Raw genomic sequence first — 26,990 nt, 5'->3', positions numbered from 1 at the left:
AAGATGGGTCTTGAGCTCACAGGACGTTTACCATTAAGCATTTTGTTCTATTTTGAAGCTTTTATTGTTATATTCATTTTTGTTTAAAATGTTTTTATTATAAAAGTGAAGAAAACGTCTCAACGTCTCATGTCAACACTATGGATTTGTATTTCTGTATTTCTTGTTTTCCAACCCAAAATGGGAATACATCAACAATAGACTCAAATAGGATTTTAGTCTGGGTGATTAAAAAATTAAAAAAATAAAATTAGAAGACAATTTCTAGTGACCGTAGTTGTAATTTGAATTTTTATATTTTAATGTTTTAAGGCATGTGAACCATTGCTGATTTTTGTATTTGTGAGGCTTGAGTTATAACATGGGAAAGGTGGGATATAAATATAGGGAATGAGATTAGCGGAAGAGTAGCGTCCCTTGATTGGAAGTTACGAGCGGAAAAGTTATTAGAGAGAGAACGTCATGTTGGTTGTGCGGCATGAGACACTTCACCGAAAGCAAGGACAAGAGAGACGCATGCGCAAAACCATTTTGACGTTCTCTCTGTAAGGTGACGTCCAATCAAGGGACGCTACTCTTCCGCTAATCTCATTCCCTATTGTTATGTTTTATAGAACTGTAACTGAAGTCGGAAGAAATTCCATTGGACTGGTTAGTACCACAACCATGAGGAAATGACGAATTAGTGCACAGGAGGACAACGTCTACAGAGATATTGTGGCAACTCAATCGTTGCCTTATATTACTAGAAGGGGGAGGTGGAGGAGGAGGAGGAGGCGGAGGATAGCAAGGGACGCAACAACGGCCATTACTACCCAATAGCCACATGAGAGGGGATGCCAGCTTGGTCAAGATGGAAGATGCCACATTGGGTCTCTGCAGGAATAAAAAAACAAAAAAAAACCCAACAAATCTTAAATTATGCTGTATTGGAGATATCACCTATGGCTATTTTGATGCAAAAATGATATTTCTAACTTTATTATTAATTTAAACACTGAACTAATAATGTATGACAAACGAGAACTACATTTCATAAGAGAAATTTTATCCTTTTCCCTCTATCCAACATTCAGTGCTGATGGTGCCAAAAACTGAAAAGGGAGGAAAATTTTGAATGATTGCCTTTAAGCCCCATTATTTTTACAGCATTCATCTAAACACAATATACTCTGACGTGGTAGAAGTGTGGATATGAATTCATGAAAAACAAATAAAACCCAGGATTGACAAGATATAGATATTTTTTTTAAAGTCCACTTTACAAATTACAGCTATAAACGCATTGTTGAGGGCTTCTTAACTCACTCAACCCTAACACCGACTATATTCGTAGTTTACCCGGGGTTACTTTTACCCCCATGTCAATTTATTACATTTTTATGAGACAAATTATAGGCGTGGTATCAAAGCTAATGATTTTAGTTTTTGCATGTTAATGATAGTTGAATAAAACTATCTATATATATATGCTCCTTTTTTAATACATTTTTTCCAATTTTGAAAAGTAGCAAAAATCTCTAGGATTGAGTGAGCTAAGACCTGGAATTCTTTTCAAAAATTATTTCTTATATTAATATTAGACAATGAAACAAATATATTTATATATTATACACTCTATTTCAGCTTTAAAAAAAATATTTTAAAAATTGAGCTTTTATATGGTACAATATCCACGAAACGCTTTACAAGGGGTTCCTGACCAACAACAACAAGTAACATGTAGAACAAAACATGACACCTGTTAGGCGATATTACAATTTTATCTGACATAGACAACGCTGTTAATGGCCAGGTACTTATTTTACACCTGAGTACGGAGAGAGAATATGAGTAAAGAGCCTTTTCCAAGGACTCAACTATACGCTGAACGAGTCTCAAACCCAGTACCTTCCGATTTGAAAGCAAGTGTCATACCACAAGACCACATAGCTGCAAAAAAAAAAAATTATATAAAAATCATTTTCACCCTGCTGTGGTTAACAACAAATCAATAAGTGACAAAATGTACTAACCCTCCTTTTAAACTCTGTGATGATGGCACAGAACTCTTCAAAGCTGAAGTCTGATTTATTTGGTCTCTGCTGATGTAGCCAAGATACATTGAACTCTTGATTGGTGTAGCAACGGTAACTAAGCCGAAACTGATGATTAAAAAAACAAAAACAAAAAAAAGATGATGGGTGAACAGTTTTATAATGAAATATTTTCAAATATTTCAAAAATTTGGAAAAATATTTTTCATAGGTGAGATTTGAAAGTCATTATTTCATAGAGAAATGGGAAAGGATAGATCGTAGGGATCTGGTTACATGTCTCTTCCTTCAGAGGTGATTCACAAAAAGGTTGGAGCATATGAATTGAAAAAAAAACAACAAAAACAAACAATTAATTTAAAGCCATAAGGCCTATGAAGCTAGAGCTCATTACAGTTTCGGTAGAATTTATGAGACAATAAAACTTGCTTGCTATCATTTCCATAGAATTAAAGTCTATTCTACCAGACCTAACAAAACCAGATGCCAAAACGAATTAATTACTGATGAAAAACATGGGGCTAGAAAAAAAAAAAAAAGGTGCACCATTGGGACCCCTTGTAAATTAGTGGTAGAAAGACAGAAACAAAGTACAATGCGCAAAGAAAGGGCGACCATTTGGCCCAAGAGGACTACACTAAAATCGAAGCTCTCTGGATCTCTCAGCATGAGCTTGGGAAGACCACAGCGTTCCTGCATCTTGTTGACCTTTAGCCATAAAGACATCATGAGGGAAAAGAAGAAGAAAGAAAACAAAATTCAACAATAGTTTTCAAATTTGGTAGATGAATCAGTAAAATTGATTGCAAAAATTTGTGCTCCCAACCACCATGACAGCTGTATGGTCTTTGCTTTGTTCCTGAAAGATAAAAAAAAAAAAAAACAAAACGAAAAAAATGTGAGCTTTTATATAGAGCAACATCCACTAAAAGTGCTCAAAGTGCTTTACAAAGGGTCCCTGACCAACAGCAACACATAGAATGAGACATGATGCCTGTTAGGCAATATTACATTTTTTTTCCGACAGAGATAACAGTGTTAACGGCCAGGTGCTCATTTTACACCTGAATACGATGAGAGAATGTGAGAAAAGAGCCTTTTCCAATGACTCAAATATGCACTGAGCGAGGCTCGAACCCAGGATCTTCCAATCCGAAAGCGAGTGTCATACCACAAGACCACATAGCAACTCAGGTACTTGACTATCCGCTGCGCTGTTGGCCTTGATCAAATCACCATGCCTTAGCTCACTGTGCTGAGCTAAAATTCCAGTCTTTCCTTAGAATAGACCCTACAGACAAATTTCCCCTTTGAGATGAATAAAGGGAATTTTGTTTATTTTATTTATTTATTTATTCCAACCATCAGTATACTCACATCTTCCTTACTCATCTGACCTTCGTTTGTCCCAACCACTGAGTTGAAAGTCTCCCTTAATTTTCTGGTAAAAGACAATTTTTAAAAAAGAAATTAGTGTCAAATGTCAGAAATAAGGCAGGAAAAAAAGATCATATTTTTTTTTAAAAAAGCAATAATATTAAATACGAGAAGAAAAACAAAAGATAATCAAAGGTGGGAATTGAAAATCCTGATTTTAGAGGGAAAAGTGGATCCCCTGCCTCAAAACCATAAACATTTCATCACCAGCCACAAAACCATAAACATTTCATCACCTACCTCAAAACCATAAACATTTCATCACCAGCCACAAAACCATAAACATTTCATCACCAGCCTCAAAACCATAAACATTTCATCACCAGCCACAAAACCATAAACATTTCATCACCAGCCTCAAAACCATAACATTTCATCACCTGCCTCAAAACCATAAACATTTCATCACCAGCCACAAAACCATAAACATTTCATCACCAGCCTCAAAACCATAAACATTTCATCAACAGCCACAAAACCATAAACATTTCATCACCAGCCACAAAACCATAAACATTTCATCACCAGCCACAAAACCATAAACACTTCATCGCCAGCCACAAAACCATAAACATTTCATCACCAGCCACAAAACCATAAACATTTCATCACCAGCCACAAAACCATAAACACTTCATCGCCAGCCACAAAACCATAAACATTTCATCACCAGCCACAAAACCATAAACATTTCATCACCAGCCACAAAACCATAAACATTTCATCGCCAGCCACAAACCATAAACATTTCATCACCAGCCACAAAACCATAAACATTTCTTCACCAGCCTCAAAACCATAAACATTTCATCACCAGCCACAAACCATAAACATTTCATCACCAGCCACAAAACCATAAACACTTCATCGCCAGCCACCAAACCATAAACATTTCATCGCCAGCCTCAAAACCATAAACATTTCATCGCCAGCCACAAAACCATAAACATTTCATCACCAGCCACAAAACCATAAACATTTCTTCACCAGCCTCAAAACCATAAACATTTCATCACCAGCCACAAACCATAAACATTTCATCACCAGCCACAAAACCATAAACACTTCATCGCCAGCCACCAAACCATAAACATTTCATCGCCAGCCTCAAAACCATAAACATTTCATCACCAGCCACAAAACCATAAACACTTCATCGCCAGCCACAAAACCATAAACATTTCATCACCAGCCACAAAACAATAAACACTTCATCGCCAGCCACAAAACCATAAACATTTCATCACCAGCCACAATACCATAAACATTTCATCGCCAGCCACAAACCATAAACATTTCATCACCAGCCACAAAACCATAAACATTTCATCGCCAGCCACCAAACCATAAACATTTCATCGCCAGCCTCAAAACCATAAACATTTCCATGCCAGTCTGATATACTCACAACAGAGCCTCCCCTAAAATTGCATGTCCACATTTGACCGGCTCTGCACCATGTTTCAGTGTCAAATCTTGTAATCTGATGCCCTGAGAAAAAAATAAATTAATCATAAAATATTTGATCTTGCTTGAGTTTTCTTTTTTTTTTTAAAAAGAATAAATGTGCTCAAAGCATTTTACAAAGAGTTCCTCGACAACAGCAAAATTTTACATATAGGACGAGACATGACACCTTTAAGGCATTTTTCCAATCTTTTTTGAAAGAGAAAATGCTATTATATACCCTTTCTATCTCCATAAAAAAACACAACTATCACCACTAATACCACAACCACCACTACCCAAAAATAACACCCTCTTATATATCCCCATCACAAACCACCAATATCACCACAAATATCATAACCACCACCACAACCAAACTATATCACTAATACCCCTCTTCAATCTCGATCAAAAAACTGCGACTATTACCACTAATACCACAACCACCACTACCCAAAAATAACACCCTCTTATATCTCCATCACAAACCACCAATATCACCACCAATATCATAACCACCACCACAACCACCACCAAACTATAACACTAATATTCCTCTTCTATCTCCATCAAAATACACAACTATCACCACTAATACCACAACCACCACTACCCAAAAATAACACCCTCTCGTGCCTCCATCACAAACCACCAATATCACCACAAATATCATAACCACCATCACAACCACCAAACTATAACACTAATATCTCTCTTCAATCTCCATAAAAAAACCGTGACTATTACGACTAATATCATGACCACCACCAATTGAACACACAATCACTATAATCACTGACTATAGGAAATGAGATTAGCGGAAGAGTAGCGTCCCTTGATTGGACGTCACCTTACAGAGAGAACATCAATTTGGTTTTGAAGTGCCTCAAGCCGCTTTCACCGGAAGCGATGATGAGAGACGCATGCGCACAACCAACATGACGTTCTCTCTCTAATAACTTTTCCGCCGGTGACGTCACAGACTATGGGTGACGTCCAATCAAGGGACGCTACTCTTCAGCTAATCTCATTCCTTATAATCCTTACCTGATTGACATGAAGTCTGACACAGTTGAGGGCTGAATTCATGTCTTCAAACACAGGAATGCTGTTTCTTTCCACCAGGTCTACAAGGATGTTTCGAGCCCTTTTGATGTCTTCCATTTCTCTGTATAAACATATATTTTATATATATAAATATATATATATGCCGACTGAAGACGTGGACGTAAGCCACAGAAACGAACATCTTGACCATATAATGTGAGTTACATTTTATATTTTATATATATATATATATACAGTAGAATTACTTTAAACCGAAATTTTGGGGACCTTCTAAACCATTTCGGTTTAAAGCAAGTTCCCGGTTTTGCAATGTTTTTCAATGGTAGTAACTTTTTAAGGAATTTGCTCATTTAATGGTATCATGGGTTTTCCGTTAAATGGAGTTATTGAATAAATGCCATCTTCGTAACCATGAATTTTTAATTTTTTTGGTATGTTTTAAAAATATTTTTGGGGATTTTCGTTTTCAATTCAAAATTGTTGAAAGAGTTGAGTTCGGGATGCCGTGTTTTTTACATATCTCTGTCTTGATCAACTTTTTTTTCATCGACTTCACATAGTATTTTAATTTTAAACTCCAACGTTTAAGCACAGTGCTTTCTTTTAGTAAAATGCAAAACTAAAATAAGATCGAAAGTTCTTGTGCGATAATTGATAATGAATGACGCGCAGCTATTCAGAGGTGAAGTGAAATGGAAATGAAAAGGCGTGTCAATGCTAAGCTGTCTACTAGGCATCTCTCTTTTGTTGAAAAGCCATTAGGTTCAAAGGCCTAATTTCATAGACCCCCCCCCCTCACACACACACACTTAAACAAAGTGGAAATGAAATGGCATGTCAATGGTAAGTTGTCTACCCCCCCCCCCCCCCTTCCTTATTCTCGTGTTTAAAATCCAGTCAGTTCCAAAGCATCAACACACGAGCGAGAACATCTCGCTTGCGTGATTCTACACCCCAACTCCTCCTCTTTCCTCATTTTTCGCCTGCCAGTCACCCGCTGTCTTCCTTTTCCAGTCTGTGCGATTGTGGTGTTGGCCGAGCCCAAGTGCAGTGTTTGCCTACCCCCCACCCCCACCCCACCCATCACCCTCATCTTATACTTTTACTTACGCTCTTTGTTTAATATCGCCTGGCATTATTACGTGTGGCCACCTTCCCCAATTTTTGAAGAAAAATTGAGAGAGAATAAAGGAAGGTGGTCTCAAATTGTTTCGGTTTAAAGAAAGTCCTTCTTAGAAGTATTTCGGTTCATCGTAAGAATTAGTACAAAGATAATGAAGGAACTAGTACAATTTATTACATTCTTTGCGGTTTAAGGTATATTTCGGTTTAGCTTCTTTCAGTTTAAAGTAATTTTACTGTATATATATATATATATATATATATATATATATATATATATATTATATATATATATATATATATATATATATATATATATATATATATATATATATATAAATTGGTATGGTTGTGGCGAAATTTCAGACTTGCATCATTTATGGTATGGCAGTTATAGGCTTCTAAACTTTTCCGGATTTTTTTTTCTCATACCCAATATGTATATAGGGAATGAGATTAGCGGAAGAGTAGCATCCCTTGATTGGATGTCACCGGGGGAGAAGTTATTTGTAAACAAACCAACTACAAGCCAAGCGCTCCAAATACAAAATTTATTATTCATATTTCTGTACAAAAATGCATATCATAATCAACGTTATGCATTTTTGTACAGAAATATGACTAATAAATTTTGTATTTGGAGTGCTTGGCTTGTAGTTGGTTTGTTTACAAATAACTTCTCCACCGGTGACGTCCAATCAAGTGACGCTACTCTTCCGTTAATCTCATTCCCTATATACTCGTGGAAAACCTGCAATATTTGATGAGAATTAAAGGCTATTACGAACAAGCACTCATCTATTTTATTTATTACTTACACAACTGTATTGTGGAAATTAACATGGTTTTGAGTTGAATCTTTTTTGCCATCAAAGATAAATAATCAGTCTGGTAATAAAGTCTGTAGGTGCATGCAAATGAATCTGGCAACAGGGTGGCCAGATGGTGATTACCAAGGACAAGGTCAAATTAAGGACCAATCATTATGCTCTAACAACTGGTGATAGAATTACACTTAATTTTTAAAAAAGGTTTGCGAGTTACTCATATTATATCAATCTGTAAAAAGTAGTTTGAGAATTTTTAGATTTGCCAGTAATTCTATGCTCGTTGGCAAAAATTTAACATATGGCTGTTGAGTATAATCTCATCATGTATATATTAGTTAATAATAAATGTGAAACCATAATTCTACATGTTTTATAACTACAGTACTGTTAGTATTAATATCCCATAACTGCTGTACTGCTATTTCCTGTTTCCATTCTTTTTTTTATTCTTCCCTTTACCTGTCCAAAGAGACAGACGATCAGAATTGCAGTTAAATAAATCATATAGAAATTAACAAAATAATCGGGCATCTACATAACTTAACAAGGGCTGTACAAAACTTCTCTCTTCATTAGAACTATCTTGGAGTGGAATGGGCTGGATGAACTGGTCATCATGGCACCACACCTAAACGATTTCAAGGCCCGACTGACATGGGCCCACGCCCAATGAGGACACCGTTGAAATACGACCAGACCATTGGTTTCTTCAGCGCCAACCATACAGATACAGAAAACAATGTTACCCCTGACTTTTATTTTTTTTAAAATAATATTTACATTAAAAACTGGACAATTAACAACCACCATTATCATCATCGACATCAATAACATGATTAAAATCATCACCTACTACATTACTGCCAAAACACTCGCAATCATCATCATCATCATCATCACAATTAATATCATTAACAAGATCATAACCACCCTCAGCAATATTATCACCAGTATGATAATCATTAACAGCATCATCTACATCATCTTCATCATCGTCATCATTGCCTCATCAACATCATAATCATAATTATCATCATCATCTTCATATTGGTAATAATCATCAAAAATGTCCGTCACCATCATTATCACTGAAATTACTTCTTCAGCAGGCCAAAAGCTAGTCTAAATAAACACCAAAAATGTAAACAGTGAAAAAAAAACCCCCAAAAAACCCCAATTTCAACCATCCCCCTCCCCAAAATAAAAATATACCAGATCCTATACCTTGTAGATAATTTTTCATCACAGACTTTCTCTACTGGTCCACATAAATTAATAAAAACCACAAAAATTGGACGTCCTCCACCTGAAAAATAAAATATTTTTAAAAATTAGACTAAACGTTAAATTCATGGCCTTAAAGATATAAAGTAGTCCTTGAGAGCCATTAGGCCTATCATAAAAAAAAAAAAAAAAAAAAAAAGGAATAAACAAAAATGAACAAAACAGCTTTAAATAAAAGAACAAAATACCAAACACAGGACATTTTGGACTCAAAACCCTTCTTCAGCCAACAACAGAAAACAACAATGAAAACATAAATACATTACTAGAAATCAAATCAACTATAGAGAAATATTCGAAGACAATGTTTTCATTGTTATTTTTGTTTATTACTTTTTACAGTCCACGGCTTCTAGTAGCTTAGAATCACTTTGACTTTTGTCCATCAGAAAGTAGTTCTCGACAGATTTAACAGACCCAGCTACCCCATCAGTGCAGCTATGCGATCCTGTGGTATGACAGTCGCTTTCGGATCTAAAAGTCCTGGGTTCGAGCCTTGCTCTGCGCATAGTTGAGTTCTTGGAGAAGGCTCTTTACTCATATTCTCTCACCATACTCAGGTGTAAAATAAGTACCTGGCCGTTAACAGCGTTGTCTCTGTCCGAAAAAAATACTTTGCAATAGAGTAGACTAGACTTTTGTTTGTGTTTTGTTTTATTGTTATAGATTTTATTTTTTGTTTCAAAATTTTTATCCCCAACCTGTTATCGATTTCTCCTACCATTGAAGCCGATTTCTGCCCAAATTTGACTTTCTGACTTTAGTGGACACCCTGTGTAATCTTCGACTTTCTGACTTTAGTGGACACCCTGTGTAATCTTCGACTTTCTGACTTTAGTGGACACCCTGTGTAATCTTCGACTTTCTGACTTTAGTCCTGTGTAATCTTCGACTTTCTGACTCTAGTGGACACCCTGTGTAATCTTAAACTTTCTGACTTTAGTGGACACCCTGTGTAATCTTCGACTTTCTGACTTTAGTGGACACCCTGTGTAATCTTCGACTTTCTGACTCTAGTGGACACCCTGTGTAATCTTCGACTTTCTGACTTTAGTGGACACCCTGTGTAATCTTTGACTTTCTGACTTTAGTGGACACCCTGTGTAATCTTCGACTTTCTGACTTTAGTGGACACCCTGTGTAATCTTCGACTTTCTGACTCTAGTGGACACCCTGTGTAATCTTCAATTTACACAGAACAAAAAAAATAAATTCATACAAACCTGTTAAGTAGGCAATTTCACTCAGTGAAACGATAGATCGATTTTTGTTGTCAATGACAAAAAACAAGAGTTCGGCAATCTGGAATGGAGAAAAAAAAACAAAAAACAAATGTAAAATCAAAAAAAAAAGAAAAGATGCTGTCAGTAGGATTCAATAGTCTGATGTCACGTCCATCCAGCAACCAGCAACTTGGTTCTATACAAAGAAAATCGGTACTTTTTATTCTTCATGGTGGTAGAACTTTTTCACGTGTCATATGATCAGAATGTATAAAAGTTAAATCATGATCAGATTTATAATGTTTTTCTCCTCTGGATACACTTTTATGCTTGTCGGAAAAATATTTCATAAGGGCGGCAATGGAGATTATGACATCCGCCATTGTTCCGATAGTTTAGAACCAGTTACCATGCATCATTATGAGGGAAGTGACATCACGACTGTTGAACCCTATTAACTTCATCATTCTTACTGTACAATCAATGAGTGAGCATAAAACTTCTTACTTACTATAGTGCTTTCTACAGCCACTGTTGGGTAGGGCAGTAACTTTATTTGATTCTATCCTCATTTACTTTTCATTTACATTACAAAATATGAATGATATTAGTTTTAGTTCCAGTTAAGTGGTAAACCCCTACATGAAACCTAAAACATTATCAAATCCATAAAATTAAAAAGTAGCCACACAACTTTTCAATGTTGCCAACACCCATCCTCTCTACTCACATCTCATTTCTCCCCTACCCTCACTTTCCCCATTCATCTCCTAACACTATGGCAAATATTCCATTCTCATCCATCAGTACAACCATACTTACACATTTCGCTCTGTCCTCCAACTCTATCAGTTCTGGTCTCCAAGTGTTGACTTGCTGAAATACAATGAATGATAATAATGATGATGATGATGATGATAATGATGATGAGGATGATGATGATGATGATGATAATGATGATGAGGATGATGATGATGATAATAATAATAATAAATAATAATGTGAAATTGAAAGTAAGCTTCAATTAATTACAAAAACACATCTTGTTAACAACGCCACTACCATTATCTCATTCATCTGAAGTGTTCATTCATCCTGTTTTGTTGATAAAGGGGAAACCTGAAATGTTCATTTGATCTGTTTTTGTAATTAAATTGAAGCTTACATTCAATTTCACATTATTATTTATTTCTTCGAGCTTCGAGCAGCAACATTTAGATAATAATATTAATAATAATAATAATAATTAATAATAATAATAATAATAATAATAATAATAATAATAATAATAATAATAATAATAATAATAATAATAATAATAATAATAATAATAATAATAATATAATAATAATAATAATAATAATAATAATAATAATAGAAGAGAAGAGAATAGAAGAAGAAAGAAGAAGAGAAAAGAAAGAAGAAGAAGAAGAAGAAGATAAGAAGAAGAAGAAGAAGAAGAAGAAAAGAAGAAGAAGAAGATAGAAGAAGAAGAGAAGAAGAAAAGAAAAAATAAATAAAAAATAAAATAAATAAATAAATAAATAAATAAATAAAAATAGATATTTTGATAATACACCACCAAATACTAAGAACGGTTCGAGACTCTAGCATTCCTACACACAGACATTCAAAAATGGACAATCAGTTATTTTCTATCATTGCATTCTCTTACATTTTAAATATAAACAGGTGAAATCTGGTATTAACCAGTAGATTTTTGACCAATCAAAACATGAAATTTGTGACAAGCACAAACCATTGATAGTAAAACATGTGTAGTTTGCTGTGTCTACCAATCACTGCCATTGTTTACATTATGACGATTGTCCGAGAGGCATGGTTATCTACCTATCTATTGTTTTACTGACCAATTATATTATCACTCCCTATAAGAGTAAGAGAGCAGTAAATGTTGCTTTTGACTGTTTCCCATTATAGAAACCAGGAAACACTCTGGCTCTATGGGCCTTATGGCTCTATAGGACTCATTTACAAAGAATCCAGAAAGGAAGGGGGAAGCTGTTATATTAATTTTGTTGGATATTTATCAACAAGAGATGAAGTGAGTAGGAAAGTGCCAGAAGACAATAGAGAATAAAAATTTCACGGCAGCGATGGGGGTTCGAACCCGCGACCTTACAGATACGACAACTCCACCTGGTCAGGGAGATGTGACGCTACCGTATGAGCTATCCACGATCCCTAAAAGATCATCTCTAATCCTAGTCATTATTAGAGCCCTCTCTTCCTGACTACTTGAGGTCACAGGTTCAACACACACAACCGCCGCGAAGTTAGTTGAATACATATCACTTACTTACTTACTTATCCGAACAGCGACCACCTGGGCTCTAGCCCTTCGGTCTTGTGCCATGACGTAGAAGTTAGACGTCTTTTGTAGTTGTTCCAGGTAACCATACAGTGTGTTACTGATGCTTGGATTTGGTGGGAGGAATGTGCAGCTCAGGTCTTCAAGAGGTTGACATTCAGAATACTTATCACTGACCACAATTATTCAGCATGTTGGTATTTACTTCAATAACCAATTCAGTGTATTGACTTGTCCATGTAAAAATGATTTCAAAAAGCATAACTTCATCGTTTGTTTGTATCTACCACAATTATTCAGCATGTTGGTATTTACTTCAATAACCAATTCAGTGTATTGACTTGTCCATGAAAAAATGATTTCAAAAATCATAACTTCATCGTTTGTTTGTATCTACCATAATTATTCAGCATATTGATATTTACTTCAATAACCAATTCAGTGTATTGACTTGTCCATGAAAAAATGATTTCAAAAAGCATAACTTCATCGTTTGTTTGTATCTATCATAATGAGCACTAACTAAAAGTGTCTATCAATCAATTTGATGTTTGTTTCTTTTCTTTTTTTAAAGAAATTTACAGAGCTTGTAACACATTTAGGTCATATCAGTGCCAGTAAAAAGGAAGAAAATGGGATTGTCAAAGAATTTTAGAATAACAATTTAAGCACCAAAGAAAAAGTAAGACCAAGGGGAATTTCTTCAAATAGGGAACAGATGTAGATTCCAAGAGCACATTATCAGCGTCCTTAGTTTGGGATCACCCAAAAGTCTCATCCTCACATAAACACAGGATCCCACTTAGAGGAATACATTTAAATGTTTACAAAACATTATATATTCAAAACAATAATAAATTAACAATACATAACAAAGTATGATTTACAACAACAAAAAATATCACCTCCAGAACTAATACTATACATTGGACTGTTTCTCTCTCAGCCAAGGACTCTGCCAATGGCCAGGACAAAACCAAGTAATCTCATTCCAAGACAAAGACAGAAAGCTTCTCAGAAAACAGATATAGGGAAATAGAAGACACAGCGAGTGACCTCCTACCCACCATGAAAGGTCAAATGACCCCACCCAGATCAATTTGATCTTTTGTTTGTATAAACTATAATCTATTTATATCTGCATATGGCAGGGTTTTTATAGATCCTTTGACCTAAGTAACCCATTATGATTTTGATTATAAAAATTGCTCATTATAGCAAAACCCTTCTACACTTTTAGAACAAACTTACAGGATTATAAAAGGTGATATTCTCTTTCTTTAAAAAAGGAATGGCGGCCTCGTGTCGCCACATAGACGGACTACTTTGGTCTCCACACGAACCTCCCAGGAAGACTTGAAAATTTGCAACGCTCTCTGTGAGGGAGAAGAAGAAAAATTATTCTTTGTTATAATCTCAAATACATTTTTTAAAAAAAGGAGTTTTAAAATTAATACACTAAGCTTTCTGTGAGAGAACGAAAATTCTTTTGTTATCATCTCAAATATTTTTTTTTTTAAAGAGAGTTTTAAAATTAATACACTAAGCTTTCTGTGAGAGAACAAAAATTCTTTGTTATCATCTCAAATAGAATTTTTTTTTAAAAGAGAGTTTTAAAATTAATAAACGAAGCTTCCTGTGAGTGAAAAAAATAATCCTTATTGTAACCCCAAATATAATGTTTTAAAAAGAGAGTTTTAAATTGAATACACTAAGCTTTCTGTGAGAGAAAAAAAAATCTTTGTTGTAATCACAAGTATGATCATTTGAAAAGAGAGTTTTAAATTTAATACACTAAGCATCCAATATAAAGGGTAGAAAGCAATCATTAATGTCCTTTTAACGCTAAACAAAAAGGGATAAAGTTTGACTCCATAGCCTTACTGCACTGAAAGAATATTAACCATTAAGTTGTATATTCTGTACATGCTATTTTTCATGGACCAAATTAATATCCCAATTATTGTTACATCTTTAAATTTAACAAAATAGTAAAATCAATGCACTACACAGTGGAAAAATCAATAGATCAAATATTTTAAACAGGTCAACAGTCATCCATGAGTACAATTCAATAACCCAATTTTTGACTAATATTAACAAACTCAAAACACAAAATACATAAATACAGGATTTTTGTATTTCACAATTCAATACAATTTAGTGCAATTTATTTCAGAGAACGGCATTTACTCCTAACCCCCACCTATCCCAGCATGCTAAAATGGAACCAAAATCTCATTTCATACGCTTGAATAGTTAAAGGGAAATAAAAACTTTAGTCGGATCCTTTGACATTTTGTTCCTTAATAGCAAAATTCAAAATGACTCAAAAACAAATTTCCATAACGCCTGTGTACAAATTATCAAGTGATCCCATGACAAAATTCCAAAACGTCATTAAACAAAATTCCCAAAGCTCCCATAAGAAAATTCCTAAAGATTCCATAACAAAATTCCAAAAGATTCCATAACAAAATTCCTAAAGATTCCATAAGAAAATTCCTAAAGATTCCATAACAAAATTCCCAAAGATTCCATAACAAAATTCCTAAAGATTCCATTATAACAAAATTCCAAAATATCTTTAAACTAAATTCGTAAATTTCTTTGAACAACTTCCAAAACTTCTTACAAGAGCATACTTAAAGATACTCCCAAAGTAGGAAGGTTAATAATAATAATAATATAATATACTTATATAGCGCCCATTAATCCACTCACAAGTGCTCTATGGCGCTTAACAATCACTCAGTCTATATAGACTAGCATACACACTAACAGGCCTACACACATACACCCATACACTCAAACCCACATAAGATACAGCAACATCCACTAACCTTTTCGACATCTTCGGACAGATGACCTACCAGTTTTTTTCTTCATCAATGATTTAGGCACAGGAGGCTGAGACCTGAGGGACGAGCATTTGAAAATTGAAGAACATTAAAATAAACTAAGTTTTTTAAAAGTTAAAAAAACAAAACAAAAAAAAAACATTACAAAACAAAAACAAAAATATAAAAAAGAAGACATAGCTCATGTCTATTAATACCTATAAAGATGCCACAGAAAATGGAAACGACAGAGATTGTAATTTTGGGAAGCTGGCAAGTGAGTTTAAAAGTAAGAAAACAACACCCTCTGTCAAACTCACCATTCGTCTTACATATAAAACAGAGCCACCATTTAAAAGTTTGGAAATATACTGGCAAGTCTGCAATTGCTGGCAATCTGGCATCCATTTTAACGTAAAAGTTATCAATGAGTAAACACAAAATGCACTCACTTATCAGTGAATAAAATAAAATAAATTGCACTCTATGATTCATGCAGCATTGTTAGATGCTGTCGCATGGTCATTCCTATAATAATAATAATAATAATAATAATAATAATAATAATAATAATAATAATAAAATAATTAATATAATAATAATAATAATAATAATATAATAATAATAATAATAATAATAATAATAATAATAACAATGACAGAATTCTTTTTAAAACCTGTGATGATGATTGACTGTCTCACCATGACTGATGAGTTCCCCTCTGCCACAAACTTACCCTTGCTCATAATGGTGCTGCAGTTCGTCCACCAGCACACAGAACTCCCCAAAGGTCACATGATCTGCATCACAAGGACTGCCATACTCCACAGCACAATGCACCATCTCTAAGACTTAAGTGGGAAATGAGAAAGAGTTTCAACAAATAATAATATGATGATGAAATAATAATGACAATAATAATAATAATATAATAATAATAATAATAATAATAATAATAATAATAATAATAATAATAATAATAATAATAATAATATAATAATATAATATAATAATAATAATAATAATAATAATAATAATAATAATAATAATAATAATAACAATATTAATAATCATCATCATCATCATCATCATCATCATCATCATCATCATCATCATCATCATCATCATCAACATAATACTAATCATAGTAATGATGATGCTGATAATAATAATAAAAACAAATAAAAATTATCATCATCATCATCATCATCATTAATATTGCAAGTATTATTATTATCATTATTACTGTTATCTGGTTAATTTGTAAGAATAATCAATACATAATGAAAAGGTGCTTTAGTTAATGTTTTGGATTTCTAGTTTATCAAGATAATCATCATCATCATCATTGCCTTTTTAACCCTGGGCCAAGATATAGGCCACAAAGTTTCCATCCTCTATCCTGAGCTAACTTTTTTTTTTTTTATCTCATTCCATGTCTTATCACTTCTCTGTATACCAGCTTCTTTAATTCTTCTCTATGTTTCCCATGGCCTTCCCCTTGATCTTCTGTCCTGAGGGTTCCAGTCCAATACTTTCTTTATTTATAGTGGAGTCTTTCTTTCTAAGCGTGTATCGAATCCACCTCAATCATCTTCTTCCTATTTCCCTCCCACTGGTTTCTGCTGTGTTCTTTCAAGGAAATGGCTATTCAATATGTCTGTGTGCTTCAGTCAATCATTATCATAGGCCGACATAATCCGCAAAGGACTGGATATATGCTGAGAAAGGTTCTACCCTATCATTTTGTTTACACTTTCATACAAAATTTTTTAAATGGCACATTGTATTGTATCATACACACAGGTTCAGTTCTTTATCTTACACCGGTGCCTGCTTTTTAATTTCTTAATTTCACATTGTATTGCCTTGACGTCTTCTTGTGGACGTTGTAAACGCAACAATATCTTGTGTTTTTCTTTATTAATTTATTCATTTACTTTTCTTTCTCACATCTTTTATTAGTTGTTTTGTTAAAGGGGAAACCCCAAACATCCACGTACGTCTGTCCTGTGTTATTTATGGAGGCTTTGCATTTCTTTACATTCGTTTACATGGATTTAAGCTTCAGGCAGCAAATTTTGGTTATTCACAAATTATACTTCATTGCTATGAAGATAAACATTAAAATCTATCTAAATGATCATAAAAACATGAGATTTATAAACATCTTACTCTGAGAGTAGGAGGGATAAAGGTTGAGGTCATGGAATGCTTTGCGAAGGCTTGATTTTTTAATGCGGTCTTCATGGGCATAACGACTGAACACATTGTAAAGGTCCCTGTTGAAAGAAAGTTATTTATTCTCAGTTCTAAACAAACAAAAAAAAACAACTTAAATTCATGGTAAAGAATGGAATAAGCTGAGAAAACTTATTCGTAATGGAGTCCTAGAAAACCAACATTAACATTTTATCAAGGTATTACAACAGCAAAATAAATTGTATGCCAAAATAGTCCACATTAAGTTGACACTTAAGTGTTTAATCTATTCCCTGTTGTCATGGCATTTATATACTGAGATTCTAATAGTTATCACTTATATGAATGTGAGATACTGTGATAACTAACAAATAATCTTTAGCCAGTCGGAGAAGTTAATAACAGGAATGCCATAAACAGTCAATAGTTTTGTTGTATGATCATTTTGGAACAAAATATGTTTCAATTCATTAAACCATAACAACATTAAGGCCCTCATACGAGCGCATGAAAGATTTCTAAATGGAAATGAAGAGAATATGGATCAAATATGTCACCATCCCTACATATCACTGTCCACTATATTATTTATACATTGTCACATTACCATAAATCTCCTAGTCTAATGCTTAAGGCAACAAAACATTAAAACACAACCACACTACCAAATGAAACAGTAAATGTGCGGCTATGTGGTCTTGTGGTATGACACTCGCTTTCAGATCGGAAGTTCCTGGGTTCGAGCCTCGCTCGGCACATAGTTGAGTCCTTGGAAAAGACTCTTTACTCACATTCTCTCACCTACTCAGGTGTAAAATGAGTACCTGGCCATTAACAGCATTGTCTCTGTCCGAAAAAAAATTATAATATCGCCTAACAGGCGTTATGTCCCATCCTACAAGTTAAGTGTTGCTGTTGGCCGGGGACCCCTTGTAAAGCGCTTTGAGCACGTTTAGTGGATATTGCGCTAGATAAAAGCTCAATTTTTTATTTTTTAAAAATGAACCACCATTCATATTCAAGATTCATTTGATCTATTGAAATCTAAGATTACACGTGACAATGTGTTCAAATATTAGTATTAGAGAGAAATATGTCTATTTGTGTGCATCTGTTTGTTGGAGTGAGCCATATTTACAGACAAACCAACCTAGTATATGGTCCAAATATTCGATAATCTAATGGGCTGACATTATTTCCTTTCTTCACAGAATCCATATTTTACAACAAACACTCCTCCACATCAGACTGTCTAAGGAAAGATAAAAGAAGATATTAAATTAATATAAAAAACATTTCAGAAACAACCCTGCAATATTGCATTAAGAACCAAACAATCACTTTTAAGACCGTCAATATAAGATTATACCCCGTGTGGTGTCCGGGGTCCTTCAACTGAGAGGGTCAAGAATAGCCCAACGCCAAGCCAGCGTGTCGTAAAAGGCGACTAATGGTGTGTGATTCCTCCATCTTTGAGTCACCTGGTCCTCCAGGTTGGGGGTTGGCAAAGGGTTAACACCCCTTTCCGTTAAACTCTAACCGTTACAGAAACACAGACAGACAAACCAAATCCTTTTTTTAGCTTGGGCGACCGAAGAGTTTCTGGAATATCAGAATTTATGAAGGACAACAGACAAAGCCGAAAGGACTCTGCTGACCCGATGACGTCTTCGCCAAACAAGCAGCTTCGAATTGCGTCGTGGAACGTTCGCACCATGTATGAAGCAGGAAAAAGCTCTCAAGTTGTGACTGAGATGAGAAGATACAGGCTGCATATACTTGGAGTAAGCGAAACCCACTGGATACAATCCGGACAGAAACACCTCAAGTCTGGGGAGAAGATTTTATATTCAGGGAGAGGGGACGGGATTCATATACAGGGAGTAGGAATAATTCTAAGCAAGTTTGCCCAGAAGTCACTGAGAGGATGGGAACAATGCGGAGAAAGGATCATCATGGCGTCCTCTACAACACGGAGTAAGAAGATCAGCATGAACATTGTACAGATCTATACCCCAACAAATGATGCAACAGATGAGGACAAAGATACATTTTATGGTCTGCTACAACAAGTCATTGACAAGTTGCCAAGGAAAGACATCAACATATTGATGGGAGATGCTAATGCAAAAGTGGGACAGGATAACGTAGGCTATGAAGGTATCATGGGACGTCATGGCATGGGAGAAATGAATGATAATGGTGAGAGATTTGCAAATTTCTGTGCATTCAACAGTTTGGTGATTGGAGGATCAGTGTTCCCCCATAAGAGGATCCACAAAGCAACTTGGGTCTCACCAGATGGTATGACAGAGAATCAGATTGATCATTTTTGTATCTCTCGTAGATTCAGACGTTCATTGGAAGATGTGACAGTACGGAGAGGGGCAGATGTTGGATCAGACCACCACCTGCTATTGGCAAAGCTTAAGCTCCGACTCAGAAAACACGGGGCCAGATCACATACAAGAAGAAAATTCGAGTTGAATGCACTTGATGGGGAAAAGAATGAGGAATTCAAACTACAATTGAGTAATAGATTCCAACCTCTTACTGAGCTCGAGGAGGACATAGATGTAGAGTCACATTGGGCAAAGATCAAGGAAGTCTACATAACAACTTGCCACGAGGTATTGGGGGTAAAGAAATCAGAACATAAAGAATGGATAAGTCCAACCACCTTGGACCTTATTGAAAAGAGGAGAACAAGGAAGGAACAAGTGAATGCAAGCCGAACAAGGGCTTCAAGACTGGATGCACAAGAGCAGTATCGAGCCATAGCTAAGGAAGTCAAAAGATCTGTGAAGAAAGACAAGGAAGCATTCATGAACAGACTTGCAGAGAAAGCAGAAGCAGCAGCGACTGGAGGACACATGAGGATCCTTTATCAAACTACCAAGACACTTGCTGGAAAATATGGGAAACCAGAGGTACCAGTCAAAGACAAAGATGGGAAAACTATTTTTGGAAAAGAGGCTCAATCTGAACGATGGAGGGAACATTTCAACTGCCTTCTGAACAGACCACCACCAGACAACCAGCCAGAAATTTTGCCTGCAAGGAATGAGCTACCAATTAGCTGTGATCCACCATCGATAGCAGAGATTGTGGGTGCCATTAACAAGATGAAAAGGGGGAAAGCTGCTGGACCAGACCAGATTCCACCGGAGGCTCTAAAAGTTGATGCGGAAAGAAATGCTGAGGCCCTGCACCCACTATTTGAGAGAATCTGGAATGACGGGATATTCCCAAAGGATTGGAAGGAAGGACATCTTATCAAGCTTCCAAAGAAAGGGGACCTCAGTAATTGTAATAATTATCGAGGCATCACTCTTCTTTCTATCCCAGGAAAGGTTTTCAACCGTATTATTTTAGAGAGAATTAAGAATGCAACAGATGCTAAACTGCGGGACGAACAGGCAGGTTTTCGAAAAAACCGTTCAACCACCGACCAGATTGCCTCTCTGCGAGTCATAGTGGAACAGTCTATAGAATGGAACTCTCCTCTTATTGTCAACTTTCTGGATTACGAGAAGGCTTTCGACAGTATTGACAGAGCAACATTGTGGAAAATTCTGGCACATTATGGACTCCCTGAAAAGATAGTAAACCTCATTAAGGAAATGTATGAAGGATCAAGTTGCAGGGTTGTACATGAAGATCAGCTTACTGACAGCTTTGAAATTAAGACTGGTGTCAAGCAGGGATGCTTGCTCTCTCCATTCCTGTTCATCCTTGCCATTGATTGGCTAATGAAGGAAACCTCCAAAGGGAGAAGAAATGGGATACAGTGGACCCCCTGGACACAGTTGGATGATCTGGATTTTGCAGATGATCTGGCTCTTTTGTCCCACACCCAGGACCAGATGCAAGAAAAAACCACAATTATAAACAGCCTGTCGGAATCAATTGGTCTAAGAATTCACCCTGCAAAGTCAAAGGTCTTGAGGATAGGTACGCGTCAAAGGGAGCAGATCAAAGTTAAAGATCAGGAACTCGAAGATATAGACACTTTCTGCTATCTCGGAAGTATAATTGACAAGGATGGAGGCACGGAAGCAGAGGTGAAAGCACAAATAGGAAAGGCACAGGCTGCATTCACATCTTTGAACAGAGTTTGGAGAACTAAAGATATCTCCCTTCAACTAAAGCTAAGACTTTTCAACTCAAACGTGAAGTCTGTCCTACTGTATGGATGTGAAACTTGGAACGCATCACAGGCATGTATAAGGAGGGTACAGATTTTCGTAAACAGGTGCATGCGTAAGCTACTCAGAATAAAATGGATGGATAGAATAAAAAATGAAGAAGTATGGAAAAGAACACAACAGAAACCAGTGGGAGAGGATATAGGAAGAAGACGATGGAGATGGATTGGACACACGCTTAGAAAGAATGACTCAACTATAACAAAGAAAGTATTGGACTGGAACCCTCAGGGCAGAAGATCAAGGGGAAGGCCACGAGGAACATGGAGAAGAATTAAAGAAGCTGATATACAGAGAAGTGGTAAGACCTGGAATGAGATAAAAAAGTTGGCTCAGGATAGAGAAGGATGGAAACTGTTTGTCTGTGGCCTATACCCTGACCCAGGGTGAAAAAGGCAATGATGATGATGATGATATAAGATTATAAAAGAGTAGTCTCGTTTTTTAATTTTTTTATTTGGATTTTTAAAATAAAAATAAAAAATAGATAGAGGTATTAATCCAAGTCATAATTTCTTACCTTATTCATAATGTAAATGTTGCTGCTCGAAGCTCAAATAAATAAATAACAATGTGAAATTGAATGTAAGCTTCAATTTAATATACAGAAACAGGTAATATGGACATTTTGGGTTTCCCCTTTATCAACCAAACAGGATAAATGAAAGAAACACTACAGACGAATGAGATAATGTGGTAGTGATTCGTCTTAAAAATGCCACTAGAGAGTGCGACAATTCTAATAAACGTCACAAAATTTCTACTTCTAATGGATTTATTGATGAAAAATATCATCAGTCATATCTTAACAGGTAAAATAATTTGACACGTGCTTGGGCTTTGAAAATCAGTGCATTAATGTTTTGAGAGAGTAGTAGAATGTTTTATTGAGGCAAACCTCTCAATAAGAGTCACTGCGCTCAACTTAACACACTTAAATGTTCAGTGATTGTGCTACAGTTAAGTGCCACATTGGCCACTCAAATTGTAAATAATTACCGTTAACCATTAAAAATGTTAAAAATCCTACCTTTCAAACATGTTAAAATGTTGTGCGGCTATGTGGTCTAGTGGTATGACACTCGCTTTCAGATCGGAAGGTCCTGGGTTCGATCCTCGTTGAGTCCTTAGAAAAGACTCTTTACTCACATCCTCTCACCGTACTCAGGTGTAAAATGAGTACCTGGCCGTTAACAGCTTTGTCTTTGTCCGAAAAATTGTAATATCGCCTAATAGGCGGCATGTCCCGTCCTACATGTTAAATGTTGCTGTTGACCAGGGACCCCTTGTAAAGCGCTTTGAGCACATTTAGTGGATATTGCGCTATATAAAAGCTCAATGTTTTTTTTTTAAAACTAATGACGCATCTGCTTTCTCCATAAAGCAGTCCTAACTTTAAGGAGACCTTCCATAAGCTACTACATCCCAAGTATTCTTGTTCTAGTAGGGGGTTTGGGAGGGGGGAAACTTTTTTTTTTTTAATCTCCCCCCTCCCAAACCCCCTATACTAGAACTTCAAGAAGGGGGTTTGGCAGGGGGGGGGGAACTTTTAAAAAAAAAGTTTTCCCCCTCCCAAACCCCCTCTATAACATCGGAAGAAGACTTGGGATGTAGTAGCTTATGGAAGGTCTCCCTAACTTTAAAATTCTGGATGGATTTCAAAAATTATATTTGAAATCAATTTGTCACTTTTTCATCTTAGTATTTTCTTCATTCTCACTTCTAATCCAAAATAAATTCCAAAACAAGCAAATATGTAAATTAAGTTATAATTATTATTTTCATATAAAAGATCTCAAAGAAATGTAATAAAAATTATGCAAATTAGTGTGTAACTACTTTTTCCTTTTCAGAACACACACATTACACGACGTAATCTGATTGGGTGACCTCGTTTTGGAAAGGTCAGGGCGAGTCTAATTACTAGGCTAATTGTCTATTGCCACACTAGTAACTAGTAATTAAATATAGTGGAGGGTAATTCAACTCTTGGTGTATTTTGTTATAATCTGATAGGGACTTTACTGTATATAAACATGATTATCTTATGAAATGGCTAAAATGTATCCATAAAAATAAAGTTGACATCAACTGTGACTATCCATATTAATCTAATAGACAATGATATTGGTTATCAAACTTCAGAATTCATATCATCGAAATACATCGTGTGGCGTCATCAAAATCGTTTAAGAATGTCAGAAAAGCTTACTTTCAGAACTGACCTCATCTCATAACAACATACAAGGAATGACACGGACACAGGAGAGCCGAATGAACGAGATAAAACTAAAACTAAAAAAAGGCTTTATTTTTTAGTGAACAAAAATTGTGAAGAATCAAAAAGTTACAAAGAAACATGTAAGTTTTCGAAATTGAGGCCGGTTTAACAAAAAAAATATTTCTCTCTAAAGTAAAGGCATGTTCATATCGTAGTGGTATAACTAAATGAAAATATGACAATTCAATATGAGTATGAGTATAATAAGTAAGGTGTCCTTGGCCTTTTCATTTTCAGATCTCTTTAATTATAGTTTTACAAAAATTTCGAAATAAATTCCATACCTGTCCTATCCACAAGCTAAATCCTTAAGCGTAGATTTAAAATTGGGAAAATGTCAAAGAATAAATGGAATTTTGCAATGTTCGACTACTGTTCTTGTCCATTCATTTATTCATTTATTCTTGTTTACTGTCAAAAAGATTTGTTTATCCCGACAAAAGTTGAAGGGAGAGCACTCCAAGATTTTTGTATTTGTGTTACCAGTTTGTTATTTTTATTTATTTCGTCAAATATTACAAGGTTGATGAAATAATAATTTGAATATATGGAATATATTATATGTATCTACTATTCAGGGCATGACACCTTCCCAGAATGTTTTCCATCACATAAGGTTAAGTCTTTTGCTTAGAAATAAGTGTATATATAAAGGACAGAAAAAGTACGAATAAAATATTTTCTTTTTTTTTTTTTTTTGGTCTGGCTTCTTATTTTTGGCTTTTTAAAAAATAAAACTGTCTGGAAGCCAGGATGTCAATTTGGCATTAAATTGCCACATTTTCCCAACTTCAAACTAATGACTACGTAATGCACTTTATTTAGAATAAAAGTACCCAGGGCTTTCTAAAAATAGTATCTGGTCTCTCGGAAGTACCAAAAATGATTAGGAAGTAAATTAAATAATATTATTATTAGCAGGAATGCCAGATAATACTTTATAAATAATCCAAACCATTCCTAAAAAAAAGTCTTTAAAAAAAACAAAAACTTGAGCTATTATACAGAGCTACATCCATAAACGTCCCTGTCTAACAGCAACACTTGACATTACGTGCCATGACGAATGTGGGGTGATATTGCCTTTTTTTTTCGAAAAAAGACAACGCTGTTAACGGCAAGATACTCACTTTACACCTGAGTAAGATGAGAGAAGGTGAGTATAGAGCCTTTTTCAAGGACTGAGCTATGCGCTGAGCGAGGCTCGAACCCAGAACCTTCCGATCCGAAAGTGACTGTCATACTACAAGATTACATAGCCAAACTTTCTCTAGCTTACCCTAATAGCCAAGAGAAATATAGAAAAGGTATCACCAGAGTAATAGGCTAGTAATAAATATTGTTATCCAAAACGTATTATTGTAATTGCATGTAAATGACGATCCAAACATGTCAAAATTAATTTTAAAGGTTTGAATTAAAATAATTCAACCTGGCAACTCTGTTTATTTAGACGTTAGTGGAAATTCTTTGCTGTGGCCTTGAGTCTATTTTTAGCCGAAATTATTAGATTGTTTGATTATATAATATATATAAAGTTACGAAAGCTATACTTCGTGATAACCGATAGAAATCTTGGAAGATGTTTATCGACGTCCATTTGTATAGCATAGTGCCAGACAAAGTAAATTACAAAAGAAAAAAAAACAAAATATATTGGCTTTCCTCGACGATAGTTTTTTGTTCTTGTTTTTTCTTTCTCTCAGCTTTGTCCACAGACTACTAGGCGTACACACTTTAAAAGATTACTATCATACACCGGTGTCCTCTTGCTCCCTAATACGATTCAATAGTCTGATGTCACGCTGCCTGGCAACGGCGACCATCTTGGTTCTAAACAAAGAAAATCATTACTTTTTATTTTTCATGCTGGCTAGAACTTTTTATATGTCTTGTGATCAGAATGTGTAAAAGTCAAAACATGATCAAATGTATGTGTTTTTTTTTTTCTTCTGGATACGCTTTATACTTGCCGGAGAAATATTTCATACGGGCGTCCGCCATTGTTCCGATAGTTTAGAGCCAGTGTTACTAAGTTACCATGCGTCATAAGGAAGGAAGTGACGTTACGGCTGTTGAAGAGTATTTGTCAACAAGATAATGGGAGCGATCTATTTTAACTTTCCATGTGCTCGAGGTCATTGGTCACATTGCACAATGTGCTAAAAGTGACCCACATAGTGAAAAGTGCTCACAGCTTTCGAAATATCTGACATCACGATTGGCCATTTTGTTCTGTTTGACACATGTGTATGTTTAAAACTTTCACACAAAAAGCAGCGTGTTTACATTTTAAAAGAAATATCCAAGCGTTGGACAACAACAAATCATATGATTGATGACTTGGTTGGACGAAAACCTGAATATAGATAGTATGCGCTTGGCTAAGAAGCTCATAACATTGCCATCCGGAAGTAACTGACCAACACACAAAACTGTGTGTATCCATGAACGTTTATAGTCGGGTTAATACTTTTCAGTGAGCATTACTCATAAACGCGGATGGCAAAAAACAATAACAAAGACCCGAGTGACGTCAACTTCGAACTATCTGTATTGGTCACGAATCCTTCTCCTGGCCGAGATAGTCGTAGAGGAGATGGTTTTGCATAAAGCGCCCTCTCTCTCTCTCTCTCTCTCTCTCTCTCTCTCTCTCTCTCTCTCTCTCCCTCTCTCTC

General features: G+C 35.4%; 1 protein-coding gene across 2 annotated transcripts in view; it reads right to left on the bottom strand.

Moving 5' to 3' along the window:
* Window positions 1-24,773, bottom strand: part of LOC144979857 (uncharacterized) — a 34,288-nt gene extending 9,515 nt beyond the window's left edge. Inside the window, exons 1-14 of one of the 2 annotated variants that reach the window (XM_078927076.1) lie at window positions 24,597-24,773; window positions 18,974-19,075; window positions 17,797-17,903; window positions 16,358-16,472; window positions 15,625-15,698; window positions 14,033-14,157; window positions 11,272-11,325; window positions 10,450-10,528; window positions 9,167-9,248; window positions 5,970-6,090; window positions 4,882-4,964; window positions 3,414-3,477; window positions 2,016-2,144; window positions 816-876 (exon numbers count right to left, since the gene is read on the bottom strand). In XM_078927076.1, the coding sequence (XP_078783202.1) occupies window positions 816-876; window positions 2,016-2,144; window positions 3,414-3,477; window positions 4,882-4,964; window positions 5,970-6,090; window positions 9,167-9,248; window positions 10,450-10,528; window positions 11,272-11,325; window positions 14,033-14,157; window positions 15,625-15,698; window positions 16,358-16,472; window positions 17,797-17,903; window positions 18,974-19,041 (1,162 nt within the window). In that variant the 5' untranslated portion in view covers window positions 19,042-19,075; window positions 24,597-24,773. Of the gene's footprint in view, window positions 1-746; window positions 877-2,015; window positions 2,145-3,413; window positions 3,478-4,881; window positions 4,965-5,969; window positions 6,091-9,166; window positions 9,249-10,449; window positions 10,529-11,271; window positions 11,326-14,032; window positions 14,158-15,624; window positions 15,699-16,357; window positions 16,473-17,796; window positions 17,904-18,973; window positions 19,076-24,596 lie in introns of both variants that reach the window. The other variant, XM_078927075.1, reaches the window with a different exon arrangement.
* Window positions 24,774-26,990: the final 2,217 nt, after the last annotated feature.

Source organism: Berghia stephanieae, chromosome 9, assembly GCF_034508935.2.
Source record: "Berghia stephanieae isolate SIO BIC M18660-M18661 chromosome 9, UCSD_Bste_1.3, whole genome shotgun sequence".
NCBI lineage: Eukaryota > Metazoa > Mollusca > Gastropoda > Nudibranchia > Aeolidiidae > Berghia > Berghia stephanieae.
Note: the sequence above shows the minus strand (reverse complement) of the source record. Positions and strands in the feature narration are given on the sequence as shown.